The 20,272-nt window shown below is 37.3% G+C and overlaps 1 protein-coding gene across 2 annotated transcripts in view; it reads left to right on the forward strand.

Annotated features, from left to right (window-relative positions):
• micu1 (mitochondrial calcium uptake 1) overlaps nt 1-17,155 on the forward strand; it is a 104,132-nt gene extending 86,977 nt beyond the window's left edge. For both annotated transcript variants that reach the window (XM_077246665.1, XM_077246674.1), the window contains 5 exons: nt 2,770-2,970; nt 4,482-4,619; nt 6,410-6,518; nt 14,974-15,063; nt 16,438-17,155. In XM_077246665.1, the coding sequence (XP_077102780.1) occupies nt 2,770-2,970; nt 4,482-4,619; nt 6,410-6,518; nt 14,974-15,063; nt 16,438-16,601 (702 nt within the window). In that variant the 3' untranslated portion in view covers nt 16,602-17,155. The remainder of the gene's footprint in view (nt 1-2,769; nt 2,971-4,481; nt 4,620-6,409; nt 6,519-14,973; nt 15,064-16,437) is intronic.
• The last annotated feature ends 3,117 nt before the right edge of the window (nt 17,156-20,272 follow it).

The raw sequence follows: 20,272 nt of genomic DNA on the forward strand, positions 1-20,272 counted from the left end.
GTTTAAAAAACGAGATGCAATGGAATAAAAAAAAAGGCATATTTTTTTAAAGTTGAACTTCTTTTAATACATAGTTCTTTACATAGTTTTCTAAACGTGGCTCTTGGGCGAGACGCGAGTGCAAGGGTCAAATATGTCCGTCTATCGCGTTTACATAGAAAGCAATGAAAAAACGGCGCAGAATTCGTTACGGTTTTAACGCAACCAAGATCTATTCTATTTCTGCAATGTTTTGAATGAACAACGCACACAGCAGCGGCGCATCAAAAAAGCTAAGAAAAACATTAAAACGCAACAACTCTTACTCAATCATCGCATCTTGTGCGCCTGACACACATCCTAAAATTCGAATGACCGTTTTTGCATTTGAATGTGGATTTTTATTTTAAATTTGACAAATATTTGAAAATTTTACCTTTAGTTTTTATCGAATTTTACAAAACACGGGGGTGTTTTGTAACACTTGTCACCGGGGTACAACTTTGTACCTTATTTACCCCTAAATGTTCATTGTAGTACTGTAGAGGTACATATTACTACTCTAAGGTACTAATATGTACCTTTTAGAGGTTGTTAACGTTGACAAAGGTGTTCCTTTAAGTGTACTGCCTCAGTGACAAGCTGTTGTACCCCTAAAGGCACATATTTTCTGACAGTGTAAAGGCCGTTTGTGTATTTTGGTTGCAGTTCTCAGCTGTTTATTTTGTTTTAGCTTGACCCTCAGGCCACATTTGCCTTTCATTTGCAAAGTCACTATGACTCATTCACCTGGTAGTATCAGGTCTTTCAGTTTCCCCAAAGCATTCTGAGTACATGCAGTACCTGTTGGTAAACACACTGTATTTGTGCTCAGCCGAGTAAATATACTAGCCGCATCACAGAGAATACACTTAATGCTCTTGTCCATGGATGGGGACCTCCAGTAATCTTTCCATTGATCTACATCTGAGATCAGCCAAGAGGGTGACATTCAAACCACAACAGATGCAATAGGTCAGAGAATTGTATATTGCCTCTTTGTGAGCCCGGGTTTCAAGAAGCTTAGTTAGGAATGGATAAAAAAGGAACCAAAAGGATTTTCTGTTTTCATGAAGTTGCTTCACAAAATGTTACTGTCAAAATTTGATTATATCAAATTGAGCTCGTTTTCCTAAATGTAGGCTATTTAGATGTTCCCAATTAATATAGAATGTGCAGTCACATGGATGTGTTCATCACAGATCATCCAGGTTAGAGCTATTCATTTTTAGGGAACAAATTCTTCTAACTTCTTATAACATCAATTATAGTCTTTTAATATGCTAAGGGAATATATCAGTCTAAAACTGCTTGATCTTTAGGGGCATTTCAGCACTCTTGGAATGACAGATTTATCCCAGAACCTCACATACATCACTGCTAAACGCCACACTGCCCTTATTCCCAGATAACTTCAGGTACTAATACCCTTGATGTCCTGAACGGTGTCCTAGATCCTTCTGCACCTCCACCAGTCCCTCAACAACTGAACATTTACACCGTCATCCGGAGAAGAGTCCTCGAATTCCTCCCAGTGCTCGTCGTCTTCTTCACTCTTTTCAATTTTCTTTGGAGTTCAGTGTCCTTCAGTGAATGATACTTAGAAAAAGAAAGAGAAGACATTCTTTCTGTGTCCTCCTCCTCCTCATACTCCTCATTCTCCTTCTTCTCCATATCTTTGTGGAGGAGAAAAAGAAGAGACAAGTAGCGGAAGAATAAGGGTTAAAGGAGGGGCTTCTTCTGTATATCCTTGTGCACGTTCTCCCCTTCCACCTCTTCCTTCTTTTTACCTTTTTCTCCTTCCACCTGCTTCTTCTAATCGTCCCCATCCTCCTCTTCCTTTCTTCTCCACCTCCTTCTCCTTTTTCTCGTCCTCCTTGCCTTTGGTCTCTACCTCCCCCTTTTTTCTCCAACTCCATTTTCTTCTCCTCCTCCTCCTTTATCTCCTCCCCCTTCTTCTCCATATTCACTTTCTCCTCCTCCTTGTCCTTCTCCACCTCCCCTTTTTCTCCTCTTCCATCCTCCTTCCTCCTCTTCCTTCTTTTTACTTTTTTCTTCTTCCACCTGTTTCTCTTTCTTAATCATCCCCGTCCTTCTCCTACTCCTCTTTCTTTCTTCTCATCCTCCTTGTCCTTCTTCCCCACCTCCTTTTCTCCTTCTCCATCTTCTCCTTTTTCTTCTCCTCTTTGTCCTTATCCTCCACCTCCTTCTTTTCTCCTCCTCCATCACTACCACTTCTCCTTTTTCTACTCATCCTCCTAATCTTTTGTCTCCATCTCCAACTCCTTTTCTCCTCCTCCTCCTATATCTTCTCCTTGTCCTTCTCCACCTTATTCTTTATTTTCTCCTCTTCTTCCTTTTTCCTCTCCTCCTTCTCCTTTTCCTCCTCTTTCTCCTCCTCCTGTTCCTTGTCCCTACATCTCCACCTCTTTCTCCTTTTTCTTCCTGTTCTTCCCCCTACTCATTCTTTCTCTCATCCTCCTCTTCTTTGTCCTTCTTGTCCTTCACATCCTTCTTCTTCCTCTGCTTCTCCATCTCTTTCTGAGTTGGCTGCATCACACTCTATCTTCTCTCTACTTATGGTCAGTGATGTGTGTGTTCTGGTGTGCTCTGGCCATCAGTGTTTCACACAGGTGGATGCTGTGCATTGGTGGATGAGGAGATTTTCCTCAAGTGTTATGCGTGGAGTGGCAAAAATGCTCTGTAAATGTAATGAATTACTCGCATGAATTATTATTTCTGTTTTTGCAGGTTCAGAGTATCATTCGTTCTCAGACCAGTATGGGCATGAGACACCGAGATCGCTCCACCACAGGAAACACTCTGAAAACAGGAGGCTGCAGTTCTGCTCTCACCACATACTTTTTCGGGGCTGACCTGAAGGGCAAACTCACCATCGGCAGTTTCCTGGAATTCCAGAGGAAATTACAGCACGATGTGCTTAAACTCGAGGTATGGCACAGAAGTCGAGGAAGATTGAGAAGTGCAGATTACATATGACAGATGACAGGAAAATAAATTGAAGTTGAAAGTTGTCAGCCAATGTAACCAATGGAAGCCTAGACTCCTGCATAAGTTACTACTGAACGAAAGAACGAAGGAACAAACGATAGAAAGAAAGAAAACAATACTCACAAGATACCCAAAGGTAGTGATAAAAGGATCTAGATAAAAAAAATTGATTTCACTTACAGCTGACTTATTTATAACATATTTTAATTATATGAGTCATCTGCCACCCTGCTCTTTAGACATTGGTCAATGGAAAAACCAGGTCAACCACTCTTGGAGGTACTTTAGAGGAAACTATAATACTACCATGGTAGATGTCCAAAAAAACTTGCTTGATTAAAAAGAAAGACGATTTGTAATGTAGGAGTCAGCGAGGGCTTGAGAGCCGTTGGCAGCAGTGTGGCGTGAGTGACACTGAATGTGATGTAACCTCTTTAGGGTCTGACAGTGTGTCAGTGTTTCAGGCAGCCTCTGTCACAGACACCTCTCTCTCTCTCTCTCTCTCTCTCTCTCTCTCTCTCTCTCTCTCTCTCTCTCTCTCTCTCTCTACCTCTCTCTCTACCTCTCTCTCTCTCTCTCTCTACCTCTCTCTCTCTCTCTCTACCTCTCTCTCTCTCTCTCTCTCTCTCTCTACCTCTCTCTCTCTCTCTCTCTCTCTCTCTCTCTCTACTTCTCTCTCTCTCTCTCTCTACCTCTCTCTCTCTCTCTCTCTCTCTCTCTCTCTCTCTCTCTCTCTCTCTCGTTATCTGGTCTTTGAGATGTGCTGAGGCTGCAGCTCTCTGTTCTGTCAGATATTCCTCAATCTCTTCTATGTTAACAGCTCCCACCCACAGGACAGCCTCACCTCAGTGGACTGAGCATTTAAATCCAAGATTACAGACAGCAGAGATGAGACTTTTCTATCCCACAGTCCTGACAATCACTAATAATGAAGTGAAAAGTCTTTTGCTGTGTGTGCCTTTTAAAGAAATATTTAGCAGCTGTTCTTTTTTTCATGTGTGTTGAAATGGGAGCCGAACTAGTGTTGGAAAGTTATATTTCTTATGTTTTCTAACGAGTGTTCACTGTTATCAGTTGTAGAAATTGATAGCAGCATGTTCACATTCATGATGGTTGTGTAGATAATAGCCAAAGTTTTATTTAAATGAATGTAATGGTCAAACCCTAATGCATTCCAACAAGAGAGAGCTGTTCAACTTTTGCTGTCAGCTACTTTAAATCCACCAACTCGTGACCTGGCACAGCTGTGCCCACGCTTAAGTATTCAGTCGAACATGAATTGTAAATGATATTGACTAGCTGAACACAAGATTCCGTTCTGAAGCAATTACTCAGCATTGTGTGTGTGTGTGTGTGTGTGTGTGTGTGTGTGTGTGTGTGTGTGTGTGTGTGTGTGTGTGTGTGTGTGTGTGCGTGCGTGTGCGTGTGCATGTGCGTGTGTGTGTGTGTAGTTTGAGAGGAATGATCCGGTGGCTGGCAGGATCACAGAGAAGCAGTTTGGAGGGATGCTCCTGGCCTACAGTGGAGTCCAGTCTCGCAAACTCAAACTGATGCAGAAGAACCTCAAAAGAATGTTCAAGGATGCTCAGGTGGGCGAGACGCCAGTCTGAAAAAGTTGTGTGTGTGTGTTTGTGAAGTGTCACTGTAAGAAGAGCACAGTGAGCCCTCACTCTTTCCTTCAACTGTCAATGTGTCTGAGTGCCTGTGTCTGCGATATTTTCTCTCTTCTTTTTCCCATTCTCTCTTTTTAAAATATACACGTGTCCTAACCTGGTATGATGTGACATCTTTTGAGAGTTAAGTCATTTCTCTGTCCCTGTTGAAAGAAGAAAGAATTAACAAAATTACAGCCAATTTGCAAAATTGCCAATTACAAAAAAAAGTAATTTATTTCTGTGATTACAAAGCTGAATTTTCAGCATCTTTACTCCAGTCTTCAGTGTCACATGATCTTCAGAAATCGTTCTAATATACTAATAAAATGTTGCATTATTGTGCTGCCTAGTATTTTTGTGGGAACTTTGAAGTTTCAGGATTCTGTGATGAAAGTAAATTTTCAATATAAAGTCTTAACTCATTTTTTAATCAATTTAATGCATTCTTTGAAGAAAAGTATTAATCTCTTTCAAAGAACAATTCTCTGAAAAATTCCATTTTTACATTTGTCCAGTTTAAAGCACATCCACTACAGCCAAACACATTCAGATAGACGTGTCTGGGCGTTGCGTCATCCTTTGTGATGTTTTTTGAACGTCATGCCATGGTGTTGTGTTTTTAACACAGCTTTTAAAGCGAAAAATAACTTGTCTAATTCTAGTAACATTTAAAAACCTGCTTCCAGACCCCTGTATGCTGTTCCGTTCCTTTTCTGTCCAGCTGTTCACAACACTGCCCCCTTAAAACACTTTTGTACGGAGTTTAATATGACAAATGACTTTTTTTCTCACAATTGCAAGAAATAAAGTCTGAATTGCGAGATATAAACTCGCCATTAAACAAGGTAACTGTGACTTTTTATCTCATAATTCAGACTCAATTGCTTGCAATTGCGAGTTTATAATTTTCTCAGAATTGTAAGACAAAAAGTCGCAATTACCTTTTTAATTTTTGATTCCATGGGGAAACTTCCATAGTTTGGTTTTCGGAAAAAAATGACAGTATGTTTTATAGTACTTTTTTAAATAGTAGACAACGACCTCTCTACCATTTCAAGGCTCAAGTAACGTTTGATTCCTCATTATATGATATGAATATGCATCAGAGGTCAGTAGCCTTTTTGACCTGATGTGCCGTTTTAATTTTCTTATGCCCCAGGGTTAATTTAGATTTTTTTCTTGTTAATCAATGTCTTAAGATGTTCACAGAGGTAAATGGATCAGTCACATGGATAATCTGATATAATTAACCCCATAGACTAATTTTTAGCTCAGAGTTGAATACTTGTTAAAGCGAGGAAGAATGCATTGGGATACAGTTTAAATGGCTCATCATACTCTCTGAAATGTTTGTCTGTCTTCAGTATGATTGTCGTTTCGTCAGGCACACACATTATCATGAGAGCACTCCGGCACACTGGAGTATGAAGAGCTTTCTCTCCGTAGAGCTGTTTTATGTTTTTGTGTCGCTCAAATGTTCTCATTCTGTAATTTATGCTCTTATTAAAAGGATATTAAAACAATATGTACAGGCTCTGTGCTCATCATGTTTTCCTCAGCTCTATTTGATAGAGCTAATGACATTTCACTTTCATTTCACTCTCTCAACTCTCTCTTTACTAACTGAGCTGTGTGACCAGATTTGTCATAAAAGAATTCAATGTAATGAATTAGTTTAGTTGTGGGAGTCATTTTGGCATTCTCTATTTTTGTCTCACACACAGGGCATCACGTTTGAGGAAGTGGAGAACTTCTTTACCTTCCTGAAGAACGTCAATGATGTCGACACTGCATTGAGTTTCTACCACATGGCGGGCGCCTCTATAGATAAAGGTACAAACACACACACACACAAATGCATGATCCCTCATCCAATTCCTTGTAATCCTTTAGTTTGGAAGCGGACAGGAGTTGACTGAAGCAATCAAATGCAGCTTTAGATTTCCAGAGGGTCAGTTTGTGGTCACGTTGCTGACTCTGAGTCTACTGCAAGACGGACTTTGCAATGCAAAAATTCCCATTTGTAATTTCCATATTGCATCAGCTCATCCTGGTCTCCTCCCATTAGCAGAGCCACTCAGCCAGATGTGTCCCATTTCACTGCAGCTGGTAGAGCATCCTATAATAATCTTCTCTCTCACCGAATCTTCACATGCACACATTACCTGGATTTTCAGGCAATCCAAAAAAGTCCCCTAAGTTTCATTAGTTGTCCTTTCCATTTAACTGCACTCACTAGCTTTTTCATCCACCTATTTTTATGCCCATTTTGAGATATTGCATAAAAAAAATGCTGGATGGAAATGCCAAGATGTGCATAAATTCTTAAAATGCGCATAAAAACATATGCGCTCAACTGAGTCGGGTAAATTGTATAGCCAATAAGGGAACATATGCATAAACTACCATGGAAACACATTTACTTGATGTAAAAAGACATGTGACTGCGATGGGATGGGATAACTGGACTAACCAGCATCTGAAAAGCTGTTTTGGTTATTCTGAAATGCCTGAGCAAAGTCTGAAGAAAAAAAAGGGGTTCGGTATAATTACCTCCCAGAACTGTCTTACAAAACTGCGTTTCCAAACACCATGCATCCGCCTCAGAAAGCAAGATAACATGACCATGTTTAATGTATTTTGTCTACGCGCTCTGAGTAGTGATATATTTATACGAAAATAATTATAAACAGTGGAGTCTCCTACTGCATCTAATATTTATATTGCAATCCATTTTTCTTAGTGATATTTATCACCAATTTATCAGGAATTGGCTATTTTGCCTTTTCCATAAAATTTTTTAAAGATTTATTTTTGATGATTTTTGCCTTTATTGTGATGGGATAGTATAGAGTGGACAGGAAGAACGGTGGGAGAGATGTCGCTATATGTCGGTGCTGCCCACGAGGCTATCGGCGCCGACTTCTCCATTTAATTTTTTGAGTGTTACATCTACATATCAAAATCCAACCAACAACCATAGAACCAATTATTTTCTGATAATCTGTTACACCTGGACGAAAAGATCTGTTGCAAATTCCGTTTCATCACAATGAAATTAAATTGTTATCTGACAATTTTCATTTAAAATCTTTTAAAAGCATTTCTTTAAGCATGTGCAGTAGTGATGCTGGCCTTAGAGACGTCTCGGACCGTTGGCTGAACATCTGATTCATACGGCACACTTTTCTGTAAACACTTCAGGAGTTTCAAAGTCACGATCTGATTGGTTGAATTGGATGTCTGGGAGACGTGTGTGTCGCGTTCTTTAACAGTCTGCCTGGAAACAAATGCCATGACGCTCAAACCCCCTCGTGAAAAAAAGAACGCCGGCGTGTTTAAAACTGTGACAATGAGCGCTTATCTGAATCAACTAAACATTGGATTTTCAAAAGAATGTGAAATTCACGGCTCCATTGTTGCACTATATCCTGCACAATGTTCTCGAATGAATAATTTATAAATGCACACCGGACTGTTATTGCAGGGACATCGACTTAACATTTTCACACCTCTAAACATGTTGCGTAACAAAACGAACTGTTATTGGTTATGCAGGGCTTGACATTAACTTTTTGAGGCACCTGTCCTTCGGACAAGTAAATTTATGTTTCACTTGTCCATGCACAAAAGTCACTTGTCCGGGTAAAGATTTATAATTTTATCTAGGGCTGCACGATTTGGGGAAAATGTCATATTCCTATTATTGAGATCAATATTGCGGTTGTGATATGCGATTGCGATATAATAAACAAATGGTTTCATGAGTCAACTTGTTTGGTTCTAAACCAAATGCACACACAGATTAGTGATAATTCTGAAATTAGCAATAACAACTAAATGATTGATAACACCTATAATGATCAATAAGCCATTGATGTTTGGATAAAAATGAACTGTCTAACAGGTAGGACATATACAGAAATTGAATAAAGTTATCAAACAGTCTGCGCAGCATAAATTATAAATTATATATAGACTACTCCTTATTAAAGCTACACAAGTTCTTTAGTCAAGAGCAGTGAGTAATTTTCTCTGTTCCCTTTGTTCTTTCATTAACTTTACTGACAGAACACTTTATTGGTAGCTGGCCCTTTAAGAGCAGCCGCTGTGGACAGAGACGCGGATCTCACACGCGCCTCATTCTCTCATGAGTCACAACTCTTTATGTCCAGCATAAGACTGCTCTTGTGTTATGAAGATACTCAACAAATGACATTTTGGCTTAATTGTGTGTGTTGATGTTCGTTCAAGCGCGAAAGAGAACTGTATTCTGGCGCGCGGTCTGTGCATGCGCATCATACTGGTGCGCGTCTTTCTGCGAGTTACATTCAGGACATTCACAGGCCATTCACATTCAGGACATATCTTCGTTTCAAATCTGTAAAATTAAATCTGTAAAATAGACGTAACGAGTGGCACATAACGTGAAGTAACATGGCATTTTATTTTGTTTGAAATTTAACTTGTCCGGTCGGACAACTAATTTTCTCTTCTACTTGTCCTACAAAAAATCCACTTGTCCCGGACAAGCGGACAAGCCTTAATGTCGAGCCCTGTTATGTATGTCAGTCAAACGTTCTCTTATGCAGTCCTTGGCCAATGAAAGCTGCGATAGAGTCCAGACCTTCTACCGTCAGTCTGAAGATCTGGCTAAGCGAGACTTGCCTTAGAGTAGCAAACACCATCAATGCAGGCATGAAGCGAAAGCTGAAGTTGCTAACATATTATAATATGATTGATTGAAGCAGCTTATCAAACTTTAAAAAAAACATAGGTTGGAGCCAGGGTTTTGTGGGCAGTGCTCCAAACTTGTGGTCCCATTGCCCTGTCTCCTCTCTTATCACTCTCTGTCTCTGCTTCTACTGTCCTAATCATAAAAATATAACTATGTATAAAGAAAACCCCATAGTGAAAAGTGAGCGGTGCATGCTGGAATGGAGTCAGATCTGAATGTGATGTGGCGTAACTGCTCCATGGCCTTGCATACTTCAACAGAGAGCTGTCACTTATATCAGTGGAAGATTAAGTTAAGACATTTTGATTAAAAATGAGGTCTGAAAAAATGTGTATATATATATATATATGTATGTATGTATATATGTATGTATATGTGTATATATATATATATGTAACGATTCAACGATGTAACGGTTCGTTACATTTTCGATACAGCAAAAAGAAATGTCAGAGAAATTTCCTATTTATTGGAAAAAAAAACATTTAAATAAGTGTGAGTTTTCCTACATCTTGAAACTTTTAGTTTTATAAATTGGGGTAATCTTTGAAGGATGAACAAATAATGTTTTGGTCCTCACATTAAAAATAACATTTAAATATGATAATATGAGAGTTTTGAAGTGCTGGAAAAAGATGTGTGATGTACTTGAAAGCATTTTTCTGCCAAACTTCCATTGTTACAAGTAGTGTTGCAATACAAAGTACAATGTAGTGTTAGTACATTAGAAATCCATGGTGAATGTTGCTGATCTGTGGACTTAAAACCTATAACTAGTTCATTCATGGAACAATGTTTCTCCTGGTTTCCACAGCAGCGCTGTTTGATCCGTTAATAACGGAGAAATGTTAATGCTTCTCACTAGATCTCGCAGCGATGTTATTACTTCAGTGGCGAATTCAAATGCTTTGTTACTACAGCGCTAAGAGATCCAGTAAACAGTGTCGCTTGATCAAGATCGGCAAGCGCTGCACTGAGATTGGTCCAAACTGATAAATGGTCCATGAAGCACAAAATAATGAGTCGCGGAGATTCGTTCCGCTTTTATTACGTTTGCCATTTGATGTTGTGCAACGTTGTGGTGGTCGCACTAGCGCGGATTTTGGTCGGCAGGAAAAATGGTCTAACGAATCGTTCGGTTTGTAATGCGTACCGATTACCGAACCGAAAGCCTTGTACCGAACACATGTATCGTTACACCCCTAATATATACACAAATGAATCCGTCTCAATAAGACTAGTAATGCTGACTTTAATAAACATCCAGCACTGCAATGTCTCTGCTCTTCAGCACGTGTCACTTCCCTCCGCACACTTCCTCACAGTCCTTATCTCAGGATCGATTCCTCTCGTGCAGAATGATGTCTCTCGATAACCTCTCTTCCATTTCTCTGAACTCTAGCCCTGACACTCAGACACTCTGAATCACTGATCCTTATGAAGACAAAAGAGGCTTTTATCAGCTTGTCATCTTCAGAATGGCTCTTTTCTCTTCTGTATTTTGATGTCAAGGCTGTGTCTGGAAGGCTGGCCACTGTTAGCCTGACTCTGATGGATGTCTTTTGCCTTGTCTAGTTCAAACTTTAAACTTCCTGGTCCTGGGTCCACTAATGTCCTTCTATTATGTTCCCAACAGGCCGTTTTCTCACTCTTCCACTAGGATGTGCAAAACATCACGTTCATAATTATGAACAGAATTGTTTATTAATCAACGAATCAAAAAGAAAACCTACTATTAGTCCACAGGTCTTCAACAGGAATACAAATCACTAAGCAGTTAAAGCAGTTAGTTTACCTGCCAAGGTAGCATTTGCCAAGTTTTTAATCTAATATTTATATTGTATTCATTATTTATTTGATGAAAATATTTTTTAATAATTTAGCCCCTGCTGGTAGATTGTGTAAATGACATGCTCTAGACGCTTCTCACTCATGTTTATACTAGTGATGGTTGTGTCTAGATATATACTGGGCTTTGATGATAATTTAATATTATTTGGTTGAAAAAGTACACAACTTTGTTCCTAAACCTAGTAAGCAGAGTTGCTCTTCTACCTTTTATTCTAATTCAGTTGGAAACTCATAAGTAAGTGATTTGGTATATTCTGAACAGGTAACGTGTAAGTGCAGTACATTACACTCAAAAAATAAATATACTTGGCACACAATCCAATTTAATCAGTGTTATTTTAGTTTATGTTATATTTTTTACATACTGTTATGGTATGTATTCATATTTTAAATTAGCTTTTATTTTTTCTAAATAAATTATTTTTATATTATTTTTTAAATATTTCTGTTTAGCTTTGATTTTTTTTTTTAAGTTTTAGTTTTTTATTATTATTTTAGTACTTCAACTTGTTTTATTTCAGAAGTCTTTAATGTTATATTTTTCTATTCTATACATTGTTTATTTAATGAAAATTATATATATCATATATATTTTTCTATCTTTCTTGGTATCGAATGAATTATATAATTACATATGATGATGTATTAGAATGTTGCATAAAACATTTGCGAATAAAGCAGCGTTTCCATCTCGAGTTCAAGAGAACAAAATGGTCACTTCCTTAGAAATTGGCACAAATTATCTGTAATAAAAATGGAAGTTGCTGCATTTGGGGAAGCCACTGTGGCTCTTTTATCCTACATCATAAATGACTTGCATCTCAGAGTGCATTTTCAGAACTTTTTATACGATATCCCAAAATGCACATAAAAATAGGTGGATGGAAACATAGCTTATGATGCCTTATAATGCTGCTTCTGAAGGCAGCTCAGGTTTTGGAGCAGAGCTGACACGTCCCTGTCCTGACAGATATCAGTGAAATGTGTGTCGTGAGAAATCAGTAGGGATGCAGCGATTACCGGATTTCACAATTAACCGTGCTTTAAAACGTCACGGTTAATTAATCGCAAAGACTATGTTACACCGAGTGTTCTGCACGAAACGGAAATTTTGCAACTAACACAAAACAAAAACAAAGTTACTGTACACCAGCGGTGCACCAGCTTAAAGTGCCGTGCTCATCAGTCACTATGGCAGAGGGACTAAGCAGCGACGCTCTATTTCCACCGAAAAAACGCCTTTGCAGTGGTTAACCCAGCGGTCCCATAAAACGTTAAAAAAATGTAAACGTCAGGGAGAATGAGTAGAGCAGACAAATCGATCTGAATAAGAGTGACGATGCAGAAAAGAGCTCTATTCGGTACGTTTTTCTGTGTGCACAAACCCGACCCGAAGCGTGCAGCCATGCACATAGACACCTATAGCCTAGAGCGCGCGAGCAGTGGCGTCATGCCCATTCAAAGTGAGGGGGCACGTGCCCCCTCAGATTTTTCCTCCCTGATAATTTTTTTTGTCACAACTTTATTCCTATTATGCTCCATAATTACCAGAGCCTATAAAGACTCAAATGTATTCTCAGGGATGTGATTTTTCCGGATTAATTGGATTAAAATACATAAATTGGTTATGTCTAAACTGAAAGCAAACTGAGAAAATTGAGAGAAATCTGCTTGTCAAATGCGTGTATATTAGACACGTCGCGTACAGGTCTTAAAGAGACAGTAGCCCTAATAATAAACATGCAGCCGCTTTTCCTTAAAGGGATAGTAATAAAAATTAAATTCCAAAAATAAAAATTCTGTCATTATTTATTTTATGTAATGTTGTTCCAAACCTATATTAATTTATTTCTTGTGCTGAACACAAAAGAAGATATTTTGAAGAATGTGAGTAACCAGACAGTTGCTGGTCCCCATTGACTTCCATAGCGAAAAATATACTATGGAAATCACTGGGGTACATCAACTGTTTGGTTACCCACATTCTTCCAAATAACTTCAACAGAAGAAAGAAACTTATTCAGGTTTAAAACAACTTGAGAGAGTAAATGATGACAATTAAAGTTTTTGGGAGAACTATCTATTTAATGTTAATAAAACAACAAAATCGGTATATTTTCCTGCTTTTTTGTCCTTAGCCAATCACATGCCTGATTCTTCTGGATGTGTAATAAATCGGTCAGCATCAGCCCGCCCCTTTTTCCTAATATGGTGTCTGTGTATATCAAATCAGCGCTCTAGAATCTTTGCTGTGTATGTTCAAGCAACTCACTCGTCTCGCACGTTGAGCTGGCAATGTTTTACAGATGGTCTTGAAGTGGTAAGTGGGCAAAGCAACAAATCGGCATTGAATTAGTTATCGGATGATATTAAAAGGTAGTGGGATTATTTGTGGTTGACCTGGAAATTTGAACTTGATCAAAAAGTTATGGATTGGATATTAGCTGCGAATTCAGAGCATTAACTTCAGTTGTGTTAGTGTAACGTTATCGATAGCTAGCCTAGTCTAACCTTCAGAAAACAATTACCTCAGATTGTGCCCCCTCAGAATTCCGACGTCTTAAAGTGATAGTGGATAATAAACCTAATGCGGTCTGTGTCCTTAATATTAATCAAGCAACAAAAGAAAAGAGAAAAGCATTCACTGTTTTTTAATAGCTTTAATAAGGATTAATTATATTCATACAAATAAACATGTCTGCTTGAAAGAATAAAGAATGATGTATGCAAGTAGTTATAAAGAATGCATATATCATTCATTGAAAATAAGACTGTGTTTTACTTTAGCAAAGGTGGTTTTAATTTTAAGATATTTTGTAAGTCACAGTAGTTAAATCTGTATCTGTATTGCATGTTCAAACTTAAAAATCATTCATATTAATGGGTTAATAGATGTTCTCTCCGGGAGTATGTGGGTTTGGAAATTTTAGAGAAATTCTAAATGAATGCATTACAATTTACCTAAACCCATTATATTTTAGTCGACTAAATCTACTGTAGATTTAGTCGAATAAAATCTTATTGTGTTTCATCGACTAAAACTAAAACAATTCAGATGACTAAAATATGACTAAAACTAAATGGCATTTTAGTCAAAGGACTATGACTAAACTAAATCAAAATTTGCTGTCAAAATTAACACTGCGGTGAGTGTTCATGTGATATTATACATTAGTATTGTTGTGAAATGAATTGATGCATAATAATCGTGATAATCGTGAAATCGTGATTATTTCTCAGACAATAATCATACTTACAAAATCTGTAATCGTTGCATCCCTACGTCTCAGTGACAGCGCTAGACTCTGTCAACAGCAAAAAGAAAAGGTCAAAAAGGCTTGTATAAGAAACACTGTCTGTCAGTCATTTTGCGGCTGACGTCTTTGGAGGATGGGTGGAGTTTTTTAATTTAATTAATTATGGGCGCTAACAGTAATTCTTTACAGTCTTAGTAATTATCATTATGATGTGAGTAAATAATCTGCCCTCCTCCTCAATCTCTAAAGGACATTAATTAGGGGGTGGACACACCTCCAGTTCATCCTCCTCTTCTGTTTCTATCCATCTTTTTCTTTTCCTACTTGTTGAGATGTCCTCAGCAGGGAATGAGTGTCCAGTATTGATGGAGACACCACCCGATCACCGGTAATCAAGCTCAGAAACACAGTTGTGTTCATTCATCTCTCACTCTCTCTTCAGCCACTATGAAGCAGGTCGCCCGCACGGTGGCCAAGGTAGAGCTGTCCGACCATGTGTGTGACGTGGTGTTTGCACTGTTCGACTGTGACGGTGAGTGTGTGTGTGTGTGTTTATCAGGTTCCTCTTTGAATATCACTTCTTGAGACTGAGGATGAGTACTAGTACCTTCTTTACTGAAATACTATAAAATGCTAGTAATAACATCTCACTATGTTTAATCACATCAGCATTATTTAAAAAAAATGCATTTAGTCTTTAATGGTTTAAATATTACAATCATATTAGTCATCATATCATATAAGTGTTTTTGATTTTCAGTTTCAGTTAGTTTTAATTGTTCATAAATAGTTATTTTGGTTTGTATCTTGTCAAATTGGGTGTTGTGTTGGTTTCAGTGTTTCCAAGTCCTTTTAAATCGGTGCCGCAGGTGTATTTTCCCCAGCGGTTTAAATGTTGCTCTAACCTATTGAGCTAGCCTAGTTTTGATGTGCAGACCTGGCAACCCTGTTTTCTTTTCTTTTTTTGCGTTTTTCTTTTTTGATTTTGTTTAGTGCTTTCATTATTTATTTATTTATGTTTTTTTTTTCTTTGGTTTTTTTTGCGCTTTTTTTTTACTTAGTTTTTTGTTTAGTTGTTCTGTTTTGTGTTTGGTTTTGTTTTGTTTTTAAAAAATTTTTGTCCTTTGGTTTGTTGCGTTTTGTTTTGTGTTAGTTTTTGTTTTGTGATTTTGTTTTGTTTGATTTGTTTTTTGTTTTGCTTTTGTTTTTTGTTTTCGCTTAGTTTTTGTTTTGCTTTATGTTTGGTTTTATTTTGCATTTTGGTTTAATACGTTTTCTGGTTTGCATTTGTTTTGAGTTTTAATTTTGTTGGTTTTGGGGTTTGGTTTGTTGTGTTTTGCTCTTGTTTTGTGTTTTCGTTTTGTTTTCTGGTTTGTTGTTTTGCTTTTGTGTCTGATTTAGTTTCGTTGTTTAGCTTTTGTTTTGTTGTGTTTTGCTTTTGTTTTTTGCTTGGTCTTCACTTATTTTTTATGTTTCGTTACACAGAATATACTGATAGTCTAAAGTCACTCTTGATACGGACAGATTACAAAAACTCTGCAAAAACTTTTCATTTATATATTTTAATGCATATTTATAGTTTTAGATTTTAACTCATTTTTATTTTTATTTCTGGATTTAATTGTTTTTGTTTGTCTTTAACCATGAAATATCTCCAATGTGGACCACTCTGTTTTTCTTTGTGTAGTGGTATTTATGCAACAAATGTTGTAAATGAGTTTACCAGGTTCAAATACTCCCATAATAAAATATGACAAAGTACAAAATGTGTGTGTACAGCATCAGACCTGCTGAATTAGAACTTTGAATTCTGCTGAGGGTTGATGAGCATATGGAGTCGGGTGGCACTGGCGGTGGTAATTACCCATCATATTTCTCTCTCACACTCGTTTGCACTTTCTTTTAGGAAACGGGGAGCTGAGTAATAAGGAGTTTATTTCCATCATGAAACAGCGGCTGATGCGTGGGCTGGAGAAGCCCAAGGATATGGGTTTCACCCGGCTGGTGCGCGCCATGTGGAAGTGTGCCCAGGATACTGCCTGGGACTTTGCCATGCCGAAACAGCAGTAACGTCCCCTCACGTTACACTCCACATGGGGTTTAATTAATCATTAAAGGATCAACTACTTTGGAAGGCACATCTGATAACAAGCATGCTAGTGCTCGTGCATTCAGCCCTTCTGTGCCCACCTTCAACTCAACTCAACATCCAGACAGAGCTTGCTATCTTTTATTTATATCTTGCTGTTTGCAAGTTTTGGAGTTGGATGCACAATTCTACATACACTAGAATGTAACTATGGCATGTAAAAACAACAGTGAGAGGTCATGCTCGAGTGCCAGGAGTTCCTATCTGAAATGAATGTTGGCACTTACTCAGATAATTCATATGATATATTCAACTTTGATTTTTAAAACATTCATCGTCACTTCTTAAGCAATAAGCTCCCTAGTTTGCACTCCTGTTCTCAAAGGTCTCTGTGTCCCAGTCTCCACTTCAGAGCTGAATTATTAGCATCCAGCTGACAAGCAATTTCCATTGTACCATAAACCACATTATTTTGAAAAATTCATTGTTACTATTAAAGATATAAGATACTATTAAAACATTTTACAGTACAGAATTGATGGTGCATTCATGTGTGTTATTTAATAATATAAGTGGGTTTGAGGATGTTTATCGGCTTAAATTCTTCCAACCAAAAAAAAAATGAGATGAAGGTGTCTTTAGTACATACACTAAATACTTGGACACAAACAATTGTTGTTTACAAGATCACCCCTGACACACCAATGCTCACTAAACAATTTATGTGACTTCTTAATATAGCATGTATGCTAACATATGTGTTAATCAGCATTTTACAATGATTTTGAATGCGCCTCATCCAATCAGAACTTATGTTCAAATAAACCATGTAATTAGGACAAAATAATAAATAAAACTTAACTCTTTCCTCGCCGTTGATGGAATTTTGCCATTCCGGCTTTTTGTGTTTTCACTGGGGAAATTATATATTCAATATAATATTCTATATAATAGAATATTAGAGATCTTCTGAAAGAGTTCTGAATCTCCAGATCAAAAGACATATGAAGACCAAGCAGAAACAAGCGATAGCATATGTAAAATAACACGATCATTAACATTAAACTGCACATTAATCAAAACTACCTAATGTTATTGAATGAAATGTTGACCCAGGACGAGGTATAGGACTGTACAGGCATTAGGGGTGTCATGGACTCGATCTACTCCATCTGTGTTTCATCCTCCTGAATCCGATCTGGATGTAGTCTTCAACAAAAACAGGATTTTCTCAGCTTTCTGGTCAAAATGTTGCTTTTTTTATGATACTTGCCCACATTCAAGTGTCGATAAAAACGAATGCATGAAAATATAAATAAAACCGGTTTGTTTTTTAAAGCAGAGGGTCTGTTCTTTCTTTTAATATATTGCATGTTCAGATATTCATACGACAAAATATTGTGGGGGCCATGAGACTTTGGGGCGCTGGTTAGCAAATTCTTTCAAAAGCGCTGGCTGGGAAAGAGTTAAAAAAAAAAAGTATATTTGCTACCGGATATATTTTGCGTTCAAAGACTAATGGGAAAATATTCCATCATTAAATCCTAATGCAGACCATGAAATGATAAAAAAATTCAGTTCAGTAGACTGCTTATTTCTATTATTGAATAGAAACCATGATTCAAGAAGACACTTAGAGGTGAAAGTGAGGTGTGTGTGTGTGTGGTTTTAAGCATTATATTATATAATTTCCCATTGCTGAAGGATGAGCAGTGTTTTAAACACCCTCTCCAGGGCAGCATTAAATTTATCTGAGGTGAATCAGCATTTACAGCTCTTCTCTGGTTAAGGACATAACCATGAGCGTCTTTCATCAGCACACATTAAAGTCACCATCTATCATAGATCTCTGATAAACCATAAGCTTATTAAACGCACAGCAGAGATGGCTCCAGAGAGAGATGTGGGGTTGTCTCGTGTTTTTCCTGTTGTATTAATGCAGTATTCTGCAGATTTGTCCGCCAGCTCTCACACTTAATGAAGCGGTTAGGGAAGTAAACAGAAGCTTTCAAAAAAATAAAAATGTCAGCAAAAGGTCAACTTGGAAAAGTTTTGTTCAAAGTTTTGCCTTTGTTCTTACGCAGAACCAGTTGCATAAACTGTTAAGATAATAATAATAAATATAGCTGCAAGCAGCAATTAACGGGGTTTAAGTGTTTTAAGACCTCCATGCCAACTATGCTATTAAAGTCTAGGCCAACCGGAAATGAAGGGCTGACGCCATAAATATCCATGATGGAGAATATGCTAAAACACATTCACAACAGAATGAAAGGCTTAAACAATAATCCTTAATATAGACTAAGCATGCTTACACACACACATGCACACATTTTGTTTTGGATACAGATATTTGATATATAAGATTGGTAACAAAATGATTGTAAATGTTATAATAGTGATTTTATCATTTCTAAATATGAATTATAGAAACATATTGCAAAATATGATGGGTAAAACGAACAATTGAAGAAGTACATTTTGACAAAGTCATTTGTAATGTTATTTTAATGATTTTATAAAGTTTATGAAATATGATTTCAAATGCAAACCCCTTGAAAATAATTATTTACAGAGCCGATTGAGCCAATGATGGCTATCCTCTGCTATTGTGTGCTGGTTTTGTGTTTTAGATATTGATATTTAACCCCTTTATAAGCAAAGATTGCAGACTATTGTTAAACATTCACTGCATTTTAAAACATCAAACTCTTACTTGATCTGGACAAACTTGAGTATCATTAGAAAGACTCCAGCTTTGATATTTGACCTCTGTTTATGATAAAACTAGGTTGCAGTGACATTCATTTCTTAATTTATGTCAGGATTGCAAAATAATCAATCTGTAATGTATGATATTTGAAATAGAATATCAACACTCATGAATTCACTCATGTCTTCTGCGGTTTATTTGTGAGCACATACATGCAGACACCGTACGTTAGGAGACTTAGTTCAAAAGTGTGCATATTTGGAGAAATACTGATTTATTACCACGTTTGCAAAATATTTTGTCATATAGAATACCCTTTCTATTTATTTCCCACTGAATTATGCGATCTGAAGAGCTGAAAGAGCGTTCAGAGCGAGCTCTGTCTCTCCTCTTCCTAATTTGCATCAGTTTATGACTTATCGCACGTTCATTTGATCTCTACAGCTGTCAATCATTGTACGTGAGTCAATATAACCATAATCCTGTACAGCTGTCCTGTATATTTCCTTCCCCTGTGCTCTGTGAAGAACAAACCAAAGAAACATTTCTACACTTGAAATAAGCTAGTAAACACGCGAATAAGATGGTTGATGGTTTGTGTGTGATTTTCATATTTCAGTATTTTAATATGAATAAAAAATGTTTACATTATACATTTTAAACAGGTGTAGCGATTTGCCGCACACTGTAAAACCAGACAAGTTCAGCTAACTCAAAACATTTGAGGACACCGATTACCTCAATTCAATTAATTTGATAAAAAACAATAGTTATGAGTACTCTGAACTTATTTTAATTGAGTCCACTAAAACAATCATTAAAGGAACGAGAAATAACAAAAGAGAAACACTGAAACTACAACTGACTTCATCCACAGGCTTAGATGAAATCAACTGAAGATAAAAGATGTTAAATCTCTGAAGATCTCAGCAGAGGAGG

This window comes from Siphateles boraxobius, unplaced genomic scaffold (genome assembly GCF_051911475.1).
Source record: "Siphateles boraxobius isolate OS27281-9 unplaced genomic scaffold, OSU_SipBor_1 104, whole genome shotgun sequence".
NCBI lineage: Eukaryota > Metazoa > Chordata > Actinopteri > Cypriniformes > Leuciscidae > Siphateles > Siphateles boraxobius.